The 20,044-nt window shown below is 37.2% G+C and overlaps 2 protein-coding genes across 2 annotated transcripts; one reads left to right on the forward strand and one right to left on the reverse strand.

Annotated features, from left to right (window-relative positions):
- Positions 1 to 5,459: 5,459 nt before the first annotated feature.
- LOC147539319 (3-oxoacyl-[acyl-carrier-protein] synthase II, chloroplastic-like) lies at positions 5,460 to 12,063 on the forward strand. The gene is made up of 13 exons (XM_086640886.1): positions 5,460 to 6,658; positions 7,779 to 7,981; positions 8,061 to 8,264; positions 8,866 to 8,976; positions 9,065 to 9,160; positions 9,643 to 9,688; positions 9,767 to 9,846; positions 10,181 to 10,249; positions 10,361 to 10,445; positions 10,582 to 10,736; positions 10,826 to 10,906; positions 11,473 to 11,532; positions 11,748 to 12,063. The coding sequence occupies exons 1-13, from the start codon at positions 6,355 to 6,357 to the stop codon at positions 11,862 to 11,864; spliced, it is 1,611 nt and encodes a 536-aa protein (XP_086497012.1). The 5' UTR covers positions 5,460 to 6,354; the 3' UTR covers positions 11,865 to 12,063.
- A 2,668-nt stretch (positions 12,064 to 14,731) lies between these two features.
- Positions 14,732 to 19,443, reverse strand: LOC147539320 (uncharacterized). The gene is made up of 3 exons (XM_086640887.1): positions 17,971 to 19,443; positions 15,832 to 15,897; positions 14,732 to 15,551 (listed from the first exon to the last, which is right to left on the reverse strand). The coding sequence occupies exons 1-3, from the start codon at positions 18,737 to 18,739 to the stop codon at positions 15,523 to 15,525; spliced, it is 864 nt and encodes a 287-aa protein (XP_086497013.1). The 5' UTR covers positions 18,740 to 19,443; the 3' UTR covers positions 14,732 to 15,522.
- Positions 19,444 to 20,044: the final 601 nt, after the last annotated feature.

The raw sequence follows: 20,044 nt of genomic DNA on the forward strand, positions 1-20,044 counted from the left end.
AATGTGGTTGAATATGCACTCTCGGTGGAAGACGACGAGCCGGTCACCTTCAAACAAGCTGTTACCGCGGAGGAAAGAGAGAGTTGGTTGGTTGCTATGCAAGAAGAGATGAAGTCTCTTCACAAGAACCAGACGTGGGAGGTTGTCCCATTGCCCGAAGAAAAGACTGTTATTGGTTGTAAATGGGTGTACAAGAAGAAAGATGATTCTTCCGAGATCAAGGGTACAAGGTATAAGGCAAGACTAGTGGCCAAGGGTTATGCACAGAAAGAAGGGGTCGACTACAATGAAATTTTCTCACCAGTCGTGAAACATACTTCTATTCGGGTGCTATTGAGTATTGTTGCTCACAGTGATCTTGAGCTGGAACAACTCGATGTTAAAACCGCCTTCTTGCACGGAGATTTGGAAGAAGAAATTTATATGGCTCAACCTGAGGGATACAAGGTTGAGGGCAAAGAAAATCAAGTATGTCGTTTGAGGAAGTCTCTTTACGGATTGAAACAATCCCCTCGTCAATGGTACAAACGATTTGATTTTTTCATGCTAAAGAATGGTTTTCGTAGAAGTGACTATGATTGTTGTGTATACATCAAGAAGCTTCGCGAAGGTGACTTTATTTATCTCCTTTTGTATGTGGATGACATGCTTATTGCTTCTCGAAGCATGGTGGAGATAGATAAGTTGAAATCTCAACTCAGTCAACAGTTTGAGATGAAAGACATGGGCGCTGCAAAGAAGATACTGGGAATGGAGATTAAGAGAGAGCGGTCAAGTAAGAAACTGTACTTGAATCAGAAAGGTTACATCGAATGAGTAGTTTCTCGATTTGGGATGCAGAATGCGAAGACGGTGTCAACACCTTTGGCACCACACTTCAGGATCTCGGGAAAACAATCTCCCACTATTACGGTGGAGAAGGATCATATGGATCGTGTACCGTATGCTAGTGCAGTTGGCAGTTTGATGTACGCTATGGTGTGTACTCGTCCGGACATTTCACGGGCGGTCAGTGTGGTTAGTAGGTTTATGGCAAACCCGGGGAAGACACATTGGGAAGCTGTGAAGTGGATCTTGAGGTACTTAAAGGGTATTGTTGATACGGGCTTGTGCTTTGGTGGAGACACATGTCAGGTAAGCGGGTATGTTGACTCGGATTATGCTGGCGATCTAGATAGAAGACGATCTACTACTGGTTATGTATTTAAGGTACATGGTGCTCCAGTTAGTTGGCGATCGATGTTACAATCTACAGTTGCGTTATCTACTACGGAGGCCGAGTATATGGCTGTGGCCGAGGGTGTGAAGGAAGCATTGTGGTTGTGGGGTCTTTTGGATGATCTAGGGATTAAGCAGGAGTGCGTAGATTTATGGTGTGATAGTCAAAGTGCGATCCACTTGGCGAAAAATCAGGTTCATCATGCTAGTACTAAGCATATCGATGTCAGGTATCACTTTGTACGAGATGTCATAGAGGAAGGTGGTGTTTCTCTCATGAAGGTACACACAAATGAGAATCCCGCAGACATGTTGACTAAAGTGGTGACGTGTAGCAAGTTTCAGCATTGCTTGGAATTGCTACAAATTGGCTCGTGTTAAGTTGCCCGAAAGGGCGTAATGACGACAAGGTAAACTTTATGGGAAGGGTTAGTAGAACTACGGTAGGCTTGATCCTGTAAAAGGGTACGTAGGCAACCATGGTCATATGGTGCAGTCGGATGAAGTTACAAGAAGGAGATATATCTTACAAGGAGTATCCTGGTGTTCGTCCAAAATTTGAAGTATATCAAATTGTGTACGAGGTTGAGAATTGTAAGTGGAAGTTTATTGGAGGCGGTTTAACATGGCTTGAGGCGGTTGCAAATTGGATGGTTAAAGGCGGTTTCAAATTGGATGGTTAACGGCGGTTTCCAAATTTGGGATGGTTTCCAATTTTTTGGCTCAATTTGGTTCAATTCCCACCGGCTTATATTACTATATAAATAAGGGTCTTGAGTCTTTGTAACACACATCAACACAAGCAACAACAACTCTTCTTTAGAGAGAGAGCTAAAGAGAAAGAGCAAGTGAGAGAAATTTTTGTTCATAGTTTTGGGCGGTATTTAATTTCTCGGTCGTCGAAGATTTAGTATAGAAGATTAATTCTATACGGTACCATCTTGGGACGAACTTGCGGGTTGTGTTAGTCGTCTTCATCTATCCTTCAATAAATATTTCTTGTTCGCCCGATGACGTAGGCTTTAAAGCCGAACCTCGTAAATTTTGTTTGCATATTTAGTTTTGGCTTAGCTTTTCGATTATTTTCGTAGTCGGATCAATTTCTAGGATAGGTTCGATAGCTTCCGCGACTTTTAGTTCTAACAAAAAGAAAAACGATTTTTTATCGATTGAAGAACAAAATAGGAGTTTGTCATAATGCATTAAGATAATTCATAGTACAATATGAAGAATCATAACACATTATGAGGTATCTTGGTAGGAATAAATTTAATTTTGGACCTCCCGTTAGTTGTAGTTTATTTTCTCTAATAATTTTCTTTCTGAAAACTAAGATTAATCTAGAAAAGTGAACTTCCTCCCTGCTCCCTCCTCGTAATTGTAGTTTTTTTTTCATACTTAAATCTAAAACAATCCTAGCATCCCCCTCCCATCTCTTCTGCTAACTCCATTTTATGTTAGATGCTATGGGAGGATAAGACGAAGAGTGAACTTCCTCCCTGCTCCCTCCCCGCCATCTTTACAGTTCTCAAATCACAAACGAGTAAACAAAAACTCTGATTTGATTTTCATACTTACTAACACTAGTTCAAAAGAAAACACCAAAAATGTAACTAATTAGTATTTCTTTTATTTTTTTAGTTTTTCCTTTGATTAAATAGTTGATAAGATGATTCTAGACGATGAATATAGTTCATCCGTGAATGTGAATGTGAATGAGGAAGAAGTTATCACACATGAAGATGTTTGGCTGTTATTAGCGCCTACTTTGAAGAAAAAGGTTTAGTTCAACAACAAATTGGCTCATTTATGAATTTATTCAAGATAAGATTCAAAAATCATGGATGAATCTGATGATACTAAAGTTCATTCTGAATCTCAGTATAATCGTGGTGAAAGTTTAGGTTTTGTTGAGGTTTATTTAGTCTTCTCCATAAACAACTTTTAAAGAGGGAAAGTATGAGAATGAGAGAGGATAAGAAGGAGGGAGAGAACGAGGGGAGAAGAGAGAGAAAGAAATGGTTGTGGTGGTGGTGGTGGTTGGAAATTGTGGCGGTGATGATTGAAATTTGTGGGTGAAGTTGAATACTAAGGGCTAAAAGCAATCAGATTCATTCATAGACTAAAACGTAAATATGTTCTCTAAGTCAATTTTGATTAACTAAGTCTTTATGTCCTAGAAACTTTTATTTATGCCCAAAAAAATCCTCCTATTCAATTGTAATTTGGCTTCTGACTGTCTCTCATCCTTTATCTTCTCCATGTCTAAGAACCAACTCGTCAGTAGAGAGTAGGGGTGAGCAACGATCGGCCGAACCGATTTGACCGAACTCGGTCGAACGAACATTATTCGTCTCGTCTCGGTAAAATTGTCTCAAGGTGTTGCAAATTAAAAAATACACAGGGAGCACTAAAAAATTGACTGATCATTTTAACCAAAATCCAAATTTTTGAAGGAATTTTGGCCGAAATACCCATTATCAATTAAGAAAAGATTCTTTTAGGGATTCAAATCTCTAATAAGTTAAAAAGTTGTTTAAATTTTAGCTATAACTAGAGTTGTCCTTAAGTTAAAAATAAAAACTTTAACCTAATTTTATAATTTGTATTCACTGTTTCCCTACGGCCTCCATCAAACTTCAAACCAAAAGGTATCACCACCTCCATCTTAATTCGTCTTTATTCTTTTTTTAGCAATCAATTAAAAAAAAAATAAGGGGTTTGCCCCGCTGATTGTAGGAAAGGGTAAAGTTCTTGGTCTTTTTTTTAAGTGGAGCTTTGCACTGCCCCTTTTGTTACAATTTTTTTTCTTACTAATAGTAAGAAAAAGACAATTAAAACTTAAATATGTGGTTGTTAAAAGATTTTAGTTATTTTATACATAATACAATATATCTTGACATTTTGCTTATTCTTTTTTTATTAATTTTCTTCTCGCGTTTTATTTGGTTGATTGAGTTCAACTGGATCAACCAACCGAACTCAATTAGACCAAATCAAACAAGTCAGTTGGTTGTTTGATCGACTCGGCTTCCGCGGATGAGTTAGCCAACCCACTATTGATTGGTTTGGCTTCGACCTCACTTTAAATGGTCGGTCACCGACCGCTGCTTACCCCTAGTAGAGAGGGTCAGACCCTGTGCCATGTTTGTAACTCTATATCTCCCTCCTCCCACTCTTTTTATAACCCTTAATGAGGGTTGACCCTTGATCAAGGGTCTCAAAAGAGCCATCAATCGAAGGTTTGTTTAAAATGCTCGCCGAGGAATATGTATGTGCGTGAGATAGGAGAAAAAAAAGTGACGATGAGAAGATGAGAGGAGAAGAATCAGTCGACGAGTCTATTTTAAGATATGAGAGAAAACAGAAAGGGAAATAGAGTTAGAACGGAAGGATGAAAATAAAACGACAAGGTCAGGTTAGAGTCCGAATTAGGAGCGGGAATTGGGTTTAATTGGGTGACCATGGAGTAGCTCCCTTAGAGCATCTCCAATGCAACACTCAACAAAAACTCAATTAATCCAATGTGTCAAGTATGAATTGAGTTTCTCTTTCCTAAGTGGCACTATTGAGATACTCAATTCAAAATACTTCTCCAATGCAACACTAAAAAAATCTCAACATTTACCTTAGATTTAGTCTTGTTTCTTATTTTAATATATAAAATGACTATGTGGACCAATTGAGATATAACAATAAATGTTGAGATATTCACAAGAAAACTCAATTGTTGAGTTTTTTTTTAGTATCTCAACATTTATTGTTGACACATCATATTGAGATTCTAACTGACTGTTGCATTTGAGAGTGTTTTTTGTTAGAAACTCAAATAATCCTATGTGTCAAATTGAGTTTTTCAAATTGAGTGTTGCATTGGAGAAAATCTTATTTCTATTAGAGGTATCAGTTGGATTCAAGTGAGGCATTTTTAAAATTTCGGCGCCCAAAATCTGTCCAAGTCCATAAAATCTTCTAGGTTTTACATATATTAGCCGATCTTGGTTCGAGGTTACACTATCTAAAAGGAAGACATCAATGCCAAGGCTCAGCAGGTCACTTGAGCTAATTGAAATTTTAAGAAGCTCCATTATTATAAATGAAAGTCATCCAAATAAGTGATCTTTCTTTACAATGCGGATTAAACTACTTATATTCCCTCTATCTTGAATGGCCGGACATTTAATAAACATGTAATATCTGGACATATGAACGAGTCGAGCTTGGACGTGACGTTGAGCAACACTTCAAAACTCGAGCCCGATCCATTTATTTTATCGTACTTGTCGAGTTGAATCATGTTTCAAATTTTGAATTCTCTGACTTGTTCTAACCCTAGTCCCAATTTCATTGTAAGACAAATATGGGTGTGAGTTCATAAATTGGGGTCTAAATGGACTTACTTGAAAGATGGTTTAAGCCAATGGAAGTAGTCATTTTTCTACTTCCAGTAATTTATTGCATTAAATATTTTTTTCTAGCCCAGTGGAAATTGGACTTCTCTCTCTCTCCCTCTAAAACTTTTTGTTATTGAGCACTTGGCTTTCTCTATGACAAGGAACTCAGATTTGTAAATACTTGGCTTCTCTCAACTTTTTATTTTCTCACCCCAAAATATCCATCAATTTCCATCTATCAGATCAGAAATAGGATTTTGAGTTCCTTCTCTTTAAGAAAACCTCTCATAGAAAGTACCGCTAATTCCCTTTCTCTTCAAATGGAGATCACTTTCTCTCTCTAATCCTCAACTTCTTTTCCTCTCTCTCTCTCTCTAGGTTATTGATTCAATAGTGTTAGGCTGTGTCGATCTGTCTCTGAGTTTATTGGCATCGGAAATCCCAGAGAAAACGGAAACATCTGTTCTATTTAATGCAGATTGTTTTCTCTCTCTCTAAACTTCATTTCTAATCTCTCTGGATTTCTGATTCATTCATCCAACTATTTATCAGATTAAGAAATTTGTACTATTTCATTCTCTCTTCAAGGAAGAAACTTTGTTCTTCGTTGTTAACGATGTTGATGATGATGATATCTTTCTCGCTCTAGAACTCGATTTCTTTGTTTTTCGTCTTCTCCTCCAAACTCTCTCTCTCTATATCTCTCTCTTTAACATTTTTAGGTATTTTCTCTGTTTCTTCAATGGCGACTTCTTCATTGGTTTCTCCTCTCTGCATGTCTGTTTCTTGTGAGAAAAAATCTTCCAACTCATCAATGTTTCAACCTCAGAAGAGGCTAAGTAGATGGGCAAGGAGGAAAAGGGTTTTATCAAAATGTAGCAATGATGAAAATCGGAAGGGTTTGGTTTCATCATTTTCTGGATCAAATTTTCAGGGATTGTCTTCTTCTTCGACCTTATATGGTGATAATGGATTCTCCTTGTTCATTACCAAGCCTGGAATCATCAATGGTAGACAAAGGCGAATGAATCAAGCTGCTTATGCTGGTAAATTCCTTAATTTTTTTAATTAGATTTGTAATCGTTCTTAATCTTTAGTCATCAAAATTGAATTTTAGGTTTAATTTCAATGATTTGTTCATGGATCCCCAGTTTTTGAGCAAAAAAGAATGCATTTTTATACAAAAAAAAAGGAACTAAAAAATTGCTTGTTATTCACACATTTTTATCTACTTCTTAAGCATTTTTTCGATAATTTTTTAATTTTATCAATATGTTGAGTGCCATATCATACTTTAACTGATGCTATCAGATGAGTTAAGTTAACCCTAAATATGCAGATTCACATTTTCTAGAGGATTAAGGATTATGGATTCAGTTTAAATAATTTGTCTTCTTTTTGTGGACGGCTTCGCTTGTCATGATAGAATTGTAATGGTAAATAACTTGAGTCAAGGTTGAAGGGTAGTGGTTAATCGGTGTGTAGCCCTGGTTAGCACAATCAGTTTCCCACTCCATGCTTCATTGCGGTATGGCGGGGAGAATTTGGGACTTCTTAATTACCCCTAGTGGAGTATCATGGCTCAGTACTAAGTAGGCGAATGATCTACTTTTATCATGTGAAAAATTCCCAATTCTAATAACGAAAGAACATTTTGAATGCGATGGTCTCTTGGGAATGTGGGCTTTTAAGGTATTTGGTAAGCTAGAAATAGAACTATCTTGAAAGAAGAGGTGGCGTCTCTTAAGGTGGTCATGCTTAACTTGCTTTTCTTTGGGTGATGAGGAAGAATTAGCATTTGTCTTTGTCTTTTACGGACTTCACTCTAATTTGGGAGGCTATGCTAGTCACTTAGTAAGGGTGGCGTCTCTTCTGTTGCCATCATATGCTAGCTCAGTTCCCCTACTTTGTAATTCTATTCATTTTTTTTGTATAATTCTTTATTTCTTCAAAAAATAACATCTAATATCTTAGGAATTAGGATCATCCCTTCAACCACCTCAAGTTCATATTCGAAAAAAGAAAGGAAACTCATTGTCCATTTCTGGACTCTAAAGTATATAGTCTTGCTTTCTATTATCTCATGAGATTGATTGTTCCAGATGAGGCATTGATGCAGAATTCCTGATGTTTTGACTTAGTAATAATATCACTATTTTATTGCAGGGAGAGCCATGGCTGTAGCTGTTAACCCTGCGAAAGAAGTAACAAAAAGGAAACCTAGTACAAAGCAAAGGCGGGTTGTTGTGACAGGGACAGGCGTGGTTACCCCAGTCGGTCATGATCCAGATATCTTTTATAATAACCTACTTAACGGTGTCAGTGGCATAAGTGAAATTGAGGCTTTTGACTGTGCTAAATACCCAACAGTATATATTCTTCTCTCACTACCTTGCAATGTAATGGGTTTCTGGTACTAATTTATGCATCTTTTTCTTTTTCATATAGAGAATCGCTGGAGAAATCAAGTCTTTCTCGACGGATGGATGGGTAGCACCAAAACTCTCTAAGAGGGCAGACAAGTTCATGCTTTATATGCTCACTGCTGGCAAGAAAGCCTTGGCAGATGGTGGGATCACTGAAGATGTCATGAATGAGTTGGATCGAACTAAATGTGGGGTTCTCATTGGCTCCGGAATGGGTGGCATGAAGGTAAGGTTCAATATCTCTGTAGATTTGACTGCTGATCAGAGAATGGTTATTTGTGACAAGCTGTACTCTGTGTTGATAACCCAATTTAGCTTTTCATAATTTTACCTTCCCTAATGCTGATATTCAATATTAGACGTGGTTAATTTGGCATCACATGAGTGAAGCCTGTGCTTTACAACCCAGTTAAGAGCCATGGCCCTTGTAACAGAGGGGATTCACCTATCAACTCCTCTAGTCCAATATATTAGCTCAGCTAATGTTTCCTAATAACTTTTTTTTTGTTGAAAGTTTCTTAATTACTTAGATCCATAGGAAGTTCCATTAAATATTGTATAATTGCTCTGTTCTGAAGCTATGCTTGACTGAGGATGGGAGGAAGGATAAAATTTATTCTGCAGAACGTTTAGCATGATATCATGCTCTCTGTTTTGACTCGCTGAGAGAGTCACAATTTTCCTTTAAAGCCTATTTTCTGTTGGCTGAGAAGTTCTTCCGTATTTCAATATTTTAATGGGTAAAAGACAATTTTATGCTTCCACTTGTACATTAGTTTCTAACTACATTCTTATACGTTATACACGATTGCTCTTTCTGTGGACAGGTTTTTAACGATGCAATTGAAGCTCTAAGGGTTTCCTATAAGAGGATGAATCCATTTTGTGTACCTTTTGCTACTACTAATATGGGGTCTGCTATGCTTGCCATGGATCTAGTAAGTTCTGGTTTAGTTTTATGAGAGGGTTAGTTTCAGATAGCTTTATAATGCAACTATTTAAGCGATTTCTACTACTTAACTGTAGGGGTGGATGGGCCCAAACTATTCAATCTCAACTGCTTGCGCCACAAGCAACTTCTGTATACTGAATGCAGCAAACCATATTATAAGAGGTGAAGCTGTAAGTAGTCCACTTTCATATTATGCTCAACCATTGGAGTGCTGGTCTTTAACTTTCATTCTCTATTAGTAAATTTCGGTGATTCTCAGTTCCTTGTGGGAAGTCACTCTTAGTAACCTTGTGAGAATAGTCCCACATGGACCATGTGAAGTTTCATGACAAACAATATAATATCTAAGAGTTTTCGACTTAACATGGGATCAGAGTTAGGCCCACGCATGGGCGCTATAGTCGCACATGTCCTACATGTGATGTGACGCGTGACTTGTGAGAATAGTCCCAATGGACCAATGAGAGTCCCAGGACCAAAAGCGTAATATCTAGGACCTCCCTACTTATCGTTAAGTAGTTTGAGTTGAATGTCTACAAACATGATACCATTTACTGTTTTTCATCATATCTTTTTGTCCAAAATCTAAATGTGAATTAGGATTACCATTTCAATGTAATATCTTCTTAACTTTGTTGACTTGTTGTTATAGGATATGATGCTTTGTGGTGGCTCGGATGCAGCAATCATACCTATAGGTAAAGAAATCTAGATACCAATCATCTTCATTTATTCCGAAGCAAGAACCAGTTATGTAATTTTCATGATTTGTGTAGGTTTGGGAGGTTTTGTTGCATGCCGTGCACTTTCTCAGAGAAACAATGACCCTACCAAAGCTTCACGGCCATGGGATTCTGTAATCTGCTGAACTCTTTCCTCTCTTAGTTTAAGAACACTTTAAACAAGCGTTAGATTCTGATTCAGGAAATTGAATATAAAATAACACAAAAAAAGGAAGCTAATTACAAGATCGAAGAAAGTGGAAAGTTTGAAGATACAGAAATAAAACAAAAGAATTTGCAGAACAAATTGGGTTATGTCTAGTTTCTTCAGCATTGAAATTTGTCATGGTTTTGACTTGGGGAACAACATTAGATAGAATCTGAACATAAAATTTAATCTCTGTAATATAGTTTTCAGTATTTGAACATAAAATTGCTAATATGCGATTTGCTTTTGCAATTTAACAGAATCGTGATGGGTTTGTCATGGGTGAAGGGGCTGGGGTTCTTCTTTTAGAAGAACTTGAACATGCTCAGGTAAAGTTGCACACTTATTCGAGAATAGAAATTTACTCCATTACCAAGGATAATTTCTCATTTGGACATCAAAAATTCTGTTTTTCTTAAGAATTTCCGTTGAGTTTTCAGAAAAGAGGAGCAACCATTTATGCCGAATTTCTGGGTGGAAGCTTCACTTGTGATGCTTATCATATGACTGAGCCTCACCCTGAGGGTACGTAGTCAGATCCATTCTGATCATAGAGTCCACATCTCCGGAGTTGTAAAACAATCATTCTTAGCTCCATTATGGCTCGTTTGTTTCCATTCCACTGATTGGTATTATTCCATTGTGCCACTTGACAAATCAGGTACTGGAGTTATTCTCTGCATAGAGAAGGCTTTAGCTCAAGCTGGAGTATCCAAGGAAGATGTTAATTATGTAAATGCTCATGCTACTTCAACACCAGCTGGAGACTTGAAAGAGTACCAAGCTCTTGTCCGTTGCTTCGGTCAGAATCCCGAGGTAACATGATCGAAATTTTGTGCAATGCTTTAATCTATGTATTATAATCAGCATGGCTCATGATTGTTGAAATAATCAAACTTTTGTAGCTGAAAGTGAATTCTACAAAATCCATGATTGGTCATCTTCTAGGAGCAGCTGGTGCCGTGGAAGCTGTTGCAACAATACAGGTATCAATGATGTCGTTGAAAACTTCTATTGAAATTTCTAAAATATTCCAGAAACCATGAGTGTGAGATTTTCCTAACGCTCGAGTGATCTTTTCAGATATTCCTAACGCTTCCAGCATGTATAATGTGAGATTTTGTATGTAAATCTTGTATGAACTTGCACATAATTGTGTTTATACAATGAAAAACCACCCTTAGTTGATGTATTATAAGTATACTGTAACAATGGTTAGTTCAAAGGAAAAAAAATCATGATCAAGATTCAAGAAAGAAGAACCTAATAACTAAGACAAAAAGAATTTATAGTTGCATAGCCGTGTTTAGGAGTGACAGGTTTATTCGTTTACATTTATAGAGTATAGATGCATCTTTAGTACTTTGAAGAACTTCACTTTCAGTTTTCAGAGTTCACTTGAGAAAAAGGGCTTAAGATGAATAGAACAAATACTTTTTTGATTACATGATACTCATATTTCGCAACTCTCAGCATGAAACCCGATTTATTTATTTACTTTTCATTCTTTGTTTTGCCCATGTCTGAACTACATATTATCTTTTGTATCTAGGCGATACGAACAGGGTGGGTTCATCCAAACATCAATCTTGAAAACCCCGAGAAAGGCGTGGTATGTTTTCCTTTCATTGATACCTTATATTATCATCTTAAAAACCCAATATACACTTCAGATATTGAGTCAGATTACTGATCAACAAGTAGAACTATGAAATATGTTATTAGATAATCTGATCTACAATAAAGAACGAACCCATTAATGTCAATGGTGCTCTTTCTATTTTCTGCATTGCAATTGTCTGACAACGAGAACTCAATGAAAACCAGGATACGAAGTTGCTAGTGGGCCCGACGAAGGAACGGCTGGACATAAAGGTTGCCTTATCAAACTCATTCGGTTTCGGAGGTCACAATTCATGCATTCTATTCGCCCCTTTCAAATAAAAATCAGTTGAACTGATCCAACCATAACATTCAGAAGAGGGATTAAGATCTGTAGTTATTTTTGTAGTATTTCTGGTTGGGGCTCATATTTTATAGTCAGGAAGCTTTTTATCTTTCAAAACTCACCTTTATCTTGTTCTTGTTTTATAGGATTTTGAACATCATAGATGTTAAAAGAGAAAACCTAATTTTCTGATAATCAGCTGAAAATGTTTTCAGTCTGAGTTCTTTTATTTGAAAGGTTTAAATTGGGCTAGCCTTACAAGGCGGGTCTTTGTCCATGTAAACACCTGTGGGCACGATAGAAGAAAGCGTCATAGGCTACGCTCGCTCCCTGGCTTAGATAGAAGTCTCGCGAATCTCTTTAGATTAGAGCTAAAGTTTTTGTAATTAGGTTATGGCTGAATGAAATATGCCCCGTACAAACTTACTTTTGGGTCGGGCAAAGGTTGTTGACGGACTCTGATCGCTTCTTACCCTTAAGTTTTTTTATCCCTCCCAGTCTCCCACCAGCACCTCTCTATCCCATTCCTCTTTCATCTCTCTTTCTCTCCTCTCTTTTGTCGCAGTTGTCATGAAGGGGAGTGCCCCTTTTCGGTCGAACCTCCTCTGGTTTTTTATGGAAATGATTGTCTGGATGAAGGTTTTGTGTGACCTTAATAAAGCTTAAAGAACTATTTTTCAAAGAGAAGATTTATTATATGTACGATACAAAGATTAACAAAGTTAAATTATTACATTTTAAAACATTTAAAATTGAAATTCAGAATAATTAGGTGTATAATTAACAACTATCTTTCTAATTTATATAATTAACAACTGTCTTTCTGATTTAGTTTTGCTGAGGGTTATCAGGAGGATGGCCGGCCGGTGATGGTGTTTTACAACTTAATTGACTGATAGGATTATAAGAATTTTTTTGTTTTTGTGATTATATTTTAACTATAATCTCATAAATACCTTTAAAGTTAAATACCTTTTTTTTACAGTTTTGCAAATTTTCCAGGATATAAGAAAGAAAGAAAAAGTTCATAAATTGGGCAATTTCTTTTTATCAACATAGCCAGCCTAGCTAATGGAGAAAGTAGGGATTATACATCTATTAAAGTATTACAGTTTTGTCAAATCCAAGATCTTTTCTAGTGATTCACATGACATTAGACTATACTTTAAGGTTCCCAATAAATAATCACATTTTTTAATAAATTCCAATACATATTAAAATAATCTCTTCTTAATTAATTACTCTTTTCTTATCAATAGACATTAATTTTTAATGAACTAACATTCAAAAATACCCCTAAACTTCTTCTCTCTAATCCAAGTTTTCTTGTTGCATCTCTCAAGTTATGGTTCTTGGCAAGGTGTTTTTCTTCTTATTCTTCTTTCATGAAGTTTCACTAATAGCTCATGGGTTAATCTTGAATGGTATTTATATAAATAGCGTGAGTTTAAACGGGTCGATATCATTATTCGATACGTATATCAATCTGGGATGTTTTGATCAGACAGTTGTTGAGATTCGATGCAATTTCGATCAAGTGGTTGTGAAAAGTACGAAGACGGACAGTTTTGGTCGTTTTGATTTTTATTTTGAGATGAATGAAGTGCCTAAGTTCAATCCATATTTATGTGATGTTGTTGGGGTGTTTAATGGTGGTGTTTGGCTACGAGGTCATCAACGTTCCAGGTTAGTCTTACTCCGAGCAAATATCAAGAAGGATACGATTGCTAGGACTAGTGATGGAGCTCAAGCTTTCTTTCATGCTTCTTCCTTCATGTTGAGTTCAATTTAATTAAATCAGTTTTTCTTGTTCTTATTTTCTCCTTTTATTGAGGATCAATAAGTTAATTTTGTAAATAGTGACTTTGGGTCATTTAGAGTTGTTAAAAACAATTTTATTTACTTGGTGTTTTGGGGGCATTTAAAATGGGTTTGAGGACACCATATATACATACAGGGATAGGAAGTTATTTGCAACTTCTCAATTGTCCAACCTTCTCGATCCGTCATATTTATTAATGCCATTCCGAGTTGGGAAGCTGAACATGTGAAGTGTCCAACCCGAACAAAATAGTCAAATTACGTCAGTTGATTCAAATATTGATAAGTTTTGACGAAGTCAGTATGTTGACCTGAGCTCAATTTGTCCAACGAGTAAACACTTGACCAAGCCATCAAAGAGGTGGAAAGGAGCTCTGCCACCGGAACTTTGACATGAGAGGCCGGGACATGAGAGGTCGGAGTTCTTACCGTAAGCACCTTAAACCCTGCGGCAGAAGTAAGCGGAGAGGTAGATCCAAGCTAGCTCTGGAAAGAGTTCTGCTTTAGTCTCGAAATATGGGGGAGACCAACAGGAGTCAACCCGCCACCTTGATCCCTGACATGGGAAGGTTGATTAACCCCTCTTGCTACTTTGATTATTGTATGCCCTTGTGTCAGTGGGTTCACTGCCATCAGCTCCCCTGTGCTTCTTCCTGCTCCCTTAATGTGACATCATTTGGTTAACTTTATGTAGTTGTATCTCTTAGCCTGCGGGGCCTCTAAGAAGAAGAAGAAGAAGAATAAAGTCGTTGTGAGGGAGACCTCTTAATCCTAAAAGAACCCAGATCAAACCGGTGGTCTCTAAACCCGGTCCCCGCCGGTTGGACCTGTTATTAAAGATCATGCCTTCTCGACCCCCTCTCAACGCTTTCATGTAAGGTATGTTTGTTGATCTCCTCATTCTTATCTATCTGTCTAAAAGTGTCGAGTTGAGTTTGCAGGATTTGCAAAACAAATTTGTAAAACATTGAAAAAGAAACATTCTTACTATTTTCCTTAACAAAAAAGTATTGAATATAGGCTTAGTTAGTACCATATGGGAGATCTGAATAGATAAATGTTATTGAAAATTTGACATCCAAAGTTATATATGTTCAAAGTTGAAAAGAGATAATAAAACAATGATATTTTCTTTGTTGAAGTACAGAAAAAAAACACCAACACTACATAACATCCTGAATAAACGAAGAAAGTGAATGCCACGTATTCTGCCTTTGGTTCTTCCTCCCCCATTTGGCTAGCGCATCCGCTTTTATGTTGCAGTCTCTGGGAATGTGAGAGAATCGGATGTTAGTAAACTTGCCCTTCAGATTCAAAATCTCTGCCAAGTGCTTTTTGGCCTGCCATTAAGTAGAGTGACTTTTGTCTTCTAAGTAGGAAATAACGTTAATGTTGTCACTTTCTATATGGACCTGGTTGATCTGAAGGTTTATCGCCCATAAAAGAGCAGCCTTAATGGCAATGCTTTCACATTCTTCCGCGTTTTGACCACTAACTGTGTCTGCGCGCGCAGAAACTAAATTAGAATCTGAGTCATGTATGATGCAACCTATTCCAGCAGGCTCTGATAATTCCGTGAAAGAAGCGTCCGTATTGATCTTGAGTAATGGGTTCGATGGAGGTCTCCATTTATGTTGCTTTAGTTCTTTGTTCTGACTGGGTAGTTTGAGGGGTTCTGTCGACGAGACTTTGATTAATTGAATCGTTTGCATGGGTGATTGTTCGTTGGAGGAGAAGCAAGCTTCACACCTACCTTTCCAGATAAACTATAAAATTTTGGCATATAAGTTCGTTAGTTCCTCATCCTGATCTTTCCAGAGAAGGATCCATTGTTTAACTGAAGAGATATTTTGCTTTCTGACCTGGAAGTAAAGCCAAATTGCTTTCACATAGTGACAATGCAAAAGAGCATGCTCAATAGTCTCAGTAGTTGCACAATTGATACAGGTAAAAACGTTCCCAATAAATTTACCTATTTTGTCCTTAACTGGTAGACTGTTGGTACAACGTTTCCATAAGAAGAGTTTGATACGTGGTATATAGTGTTTAAATTCCTAATATGTTTCCAATCAATGGTGTCATTGTGATTCTCTAACCTGTTTGTTCTGAGAAAGTTGTACATAGATTTGATGGTTTAGTTACCTGATTTGCTGAGTGACCATTTGGCTGTATCCTCCGTATCTACCTGTAAATTGATACTCGTAGTAGCTGTGATAATATCAGTAGTAAAACAATTATTAATAAAACAATTAGTTGTACGAAATGATACTTTAGTCTTCATAAATATTTTAACTTAGAACAAAAATTATAAATACTTGCATTTTTTTTAATTATCTTGAATATTAATTTGGTTCAAACAGTCAGTTCCCCCAGTTCCTCACGCATTATTTATTTGGCTTTATGGTATCTTCTTGGTTTCATTTTTTTGGTCGACACTTTGAGGGGAATACAAATCGAGGTACAAAATTTTAAACGGAAACTGTGAATTTCAAGAATTTTTTTGGGATGTAAAATTTTAAAGGGAAATAAAATATCTTCTTCTTCATTTCCTACCACCAGCAATTCCGGCCACCACCATCATTTTTAGGCCGTGGATGGCGTGGTTAGCCTAACACGTGTTTTTTTTTTCTTTCGGGTGACGTGGAGCACTGTGGCTCACGTGTGACCCTAGCTCTGATAGCCCTTCTCCCATGTGTGACTATTCTCACGATCACTGCACCCATTCGTTACTACTTTGTCTTTTGCATAAACTTATAGTGTTCATGATATTTTATAATAATTTTGTTTGTACAAATTATCAAGATGTTTATCAATTATATCACATGTAAATTTTTTCACTTTTGATTCTTACGTCATCATATGAAAGACTTTTGACAAAATTCCGCACCGGACTTTTGAAATGTTGTCCATCGCATTTATAGAAGTTTTTTTTTTGAGTTTTGTATAGGACATACCGTTTATTGTTTTAACGGAAAAGAGAATATTAAGTTTTTTTAGTGATCGACCCTTCGGCTAACATAGTAAATAGGTTGGTCTATTCTCTACGATGGGTTTTGAACCCACAACACTATCCTAGATTAACCCTCTGTATAAACACAATCTTGAAGTCTATATATAAACCTTCTAGTCTCTTATCATATCACCACATTTTTCGAATAGAAATTTTGCAATTCTCACTCTCTCTCTCTCTAATCATCATCTCTGTTTGCAACTCTCTTGGCACGATCTGCTTTCTGGATCATGTTGTGAATAGGAAAAATAGAAATTTGATGCAAGCTGGAGAATATTTTCTGGTCTAATGAAGGAGACCACTACCTCACTCAATTATTATACCTATTGTCTAACTTTTCTCACACTGTCTCTCTCTCTCTCTCTCTCTTCATCTTTGTTTGCAACTCTCTCTCTTGTCATCTCTTCTTAAACATGGATTATGATCTCATGTGTCTCGCAGTGAACTTCGGTACAAGACATGTCTTTGTTTTGGGATGATATTTATGATCCCTACCATTTTATTTCTCTCCCCACAGAATAAGATTGACTACTCACCATCACCCATTTCACCATCCTTTAACCCATCTTCATCCCCATATTTTGTTCCACCCCCAAGAACCCTTCTTATCCATCATTATCATCTCATGATACCCAATATGAATCCCATCTTCAAATTTTGTTTTCCAATACCACAATCCACCTAACATACTCACCCATAACATTGTTACTTTTCTTTTGAGAAATCCAAACATTGATCAACCATTAAAAGATTTCATCTATACATATTCTACCACTCTTAATGGCATAATACAAAATATTACTACCTCAACTCAATCGATCCTTCCTCCTTTCATGCAGGTATATATTATCAATCAAGATTCTTTGTTTTCTTTATAATTTCAACATTAGGGAGATATGTTATTTAGGACTGGAGTGGGTTGATGAGATAAGTGGCTGTTTGGAATGCTTCTACCCAAATTCTAATGGGACCGAGGCATGGAGGAGAAGGGTGAGGTCAACCTCAGTTATGTGGCGATGCTTGCGTTCAGCAAGGCCATTCTGCTGAGGGGTGTGAGGGCAAGAAATGCGAAAAGGAATTCCAGATTGGTCAAGTAGGTGTTTGAAAGAGCCTTGAGTAAGTTCTTTGGCGCCATCACATTGAAATTCTTTTATAGACGAAGAAAATAAGTTTTCATTGATTGTTTTGAACTGAGTGAAACATCTAACACTCTCGGATTTACAATGCATTGGATACAACCAAAGAAGAGGGAGTTGTTATGTAGGACTTACCTGAGTGAGTCACAGGAGTTTGTGATCCATTTCCCACCATGACTGAACCAGTGAAGGGCTGGGAATTTGTAATTGAAGAGGAAGAGGCCACCATGTGATGGGAGGCACCTGAGTCGCCGAGCCATTCAACCTGGTGTGGTTCTGAAGGTGCCTCAGGTGCAATGTGTGCAGTAAAGGCCTGATGCAATTGGTGATTCTCTGGAGAGTAGGAGACAGGAGGTGCTTGGGAGGGATAAGTGGATGATGGATAGGGAAAGTGGGTGGGTGGTGGTGGGACATAATAGGGTGTTTGGGTATGGTATGGGGGTTGGGAGTAATAGGTTGGTGGAGTGTCAGGCATGGAGATACAATTGAAAGCTTTGTGCTGAGCTTGTTGTTGGTGGTTGGTTCTTTTTTGGTTATTTCGTTTTTGATTTGGATTGTTGGGAGGTTTGTAGCGGAAAAAGCATATGTCCCCAGTGTGGCCAGTCCTTTTGCAAATTTGACACACAACAGGGGCCATATTTTGGAAAGGGTTAGTGGTGAGGGCTTGATAGTGGGATGAAGAAGGATAAGTAGGATAAGAACTACCCTGTTGTTTATGATTTTTATTTTTTGATCCTTGAGTGTAAAATACAGTAGGGGTTTCTTCCTCTTGATCTTGAATCATTTGTTGTTCATAGTTGAGAATTTTGGATTTGATGTATGCATAGCTCAATGTATCAATACTATTTCGAAGAAGAACAGTGACATACTTGTAATCTGGTCCAAGACCTTTCAAGGTGTACATGACAAGTTCATCATCTGGTATTTTGTGATTGATAGCAGAGAGCGAATTGGCGATGGACTTAATCTTTCGGAAATACACAGAGACACTGTCGTTCCCCTTTTTTATTGTCTGCAGTTTTTCCCTTAGTAGACTCTTCTTTGCGAATGATTCTTGAAAGAAGAGTGATTCTAAAGTAAACAGATTGAAGCTGATGTTGTCAACCCTAAAACTTCAGATGCTGCTGTAGTTGATAATGTTGCTTTTAAACAACTAATCACAAAGTGATCAATCTTTTTCCATGTTGTATACTCAGGATTGAGTTGATAATCTCCATCTACTAGGATATGTTTTGCTGGAGCAGGTATAGAACCATTAACATATCCAAGGAGGTCTGTTGATAAAAGGATTGACTCAAATTGATCCTTCCATAAGAGGTAATTTGAGTTGTCCAATTTATGAGATAAAAAAATTGTGATGTTCCCTACAGGCAGAGATGATCCAAAGTTCTTATTGAGAAGGAAACTTGACTCAGTTGTTGGGTTTTGTGTTTGAGACATTTTCAAGAACAAGAAAAAATAAGAGTTTCAAGAAGATCCAAAGTTCCTATTGAGAAGGAAACAGAGATTTTGAACTTAAGTGATAATTAGAAGAAAAAAATGAGAGAGAAGAGCCTAGGGCTCTGATACCATAAAGAATTTTAAAGTGGATCAAGAAAATATTAATTCATTGATAATCTTTCTCTTCCTACAGTGTCACTATTTATAGAGTTAGTTACACCTATTTTAGGTAGTTACACCAATTTAGGGAAAGATAGAAGAAGAGATAAGGTTGCTGGTATTAGGGCACAGCTGTTCAAATACAACCAGTGGAGATTAACGACAATCCGACACGTCCACTTGTACCGTGATCGTTCTTTTATGATTTACTCCTGAGTGCCTTTAGTTTGGGAATGATTTGCACCAGCTGACACCTCATTTACACTTATTCCTAATATGTTAATTATTTTCACTACAAAAATACGGAGTATCTGTAACGACTTGTTGTAACGGCTTTCTTGGAGGTCGTTACAGAAGACACAATTATAACGGCCTTAAAGTAGGAATCCGTTACAAATACGCTATTTTAATTGGCGTCCATACCGGCGCCAACATTTCGTTTGTTGTAACGGAGTTCGTAAACAGAGGCCGTTACAAAGGACAATTAAATGGCGGCAAATGATCTTCCGCCCAAGACTTTTTTTTCGTATTATTATAACAGGTGGCACGCCGTTATAACAGAGACTTGTTATAACAACTTTATTTTGAGGAGGCTGTTATAAAAAGTCGC

The sequence above is a fragment of the Eschscholzia californica genome, unplaced genomic scaffold (genome assembly GCF_041429995.1).
Source record: "Eschscholzia californica isolate CP2 unplaced genomic scaffold, dmEscCali1.0.p SCAF_5, whole genome shotgun sequence".
Classification (NCBI taxonomy): domain Eukaryota; kingdom Viridiplantae; phylum Streptophyta; class Magnoliopsida; order Ranunculales; family Papaveraceae; genus Eschscholzia; species Eschscholzia californica.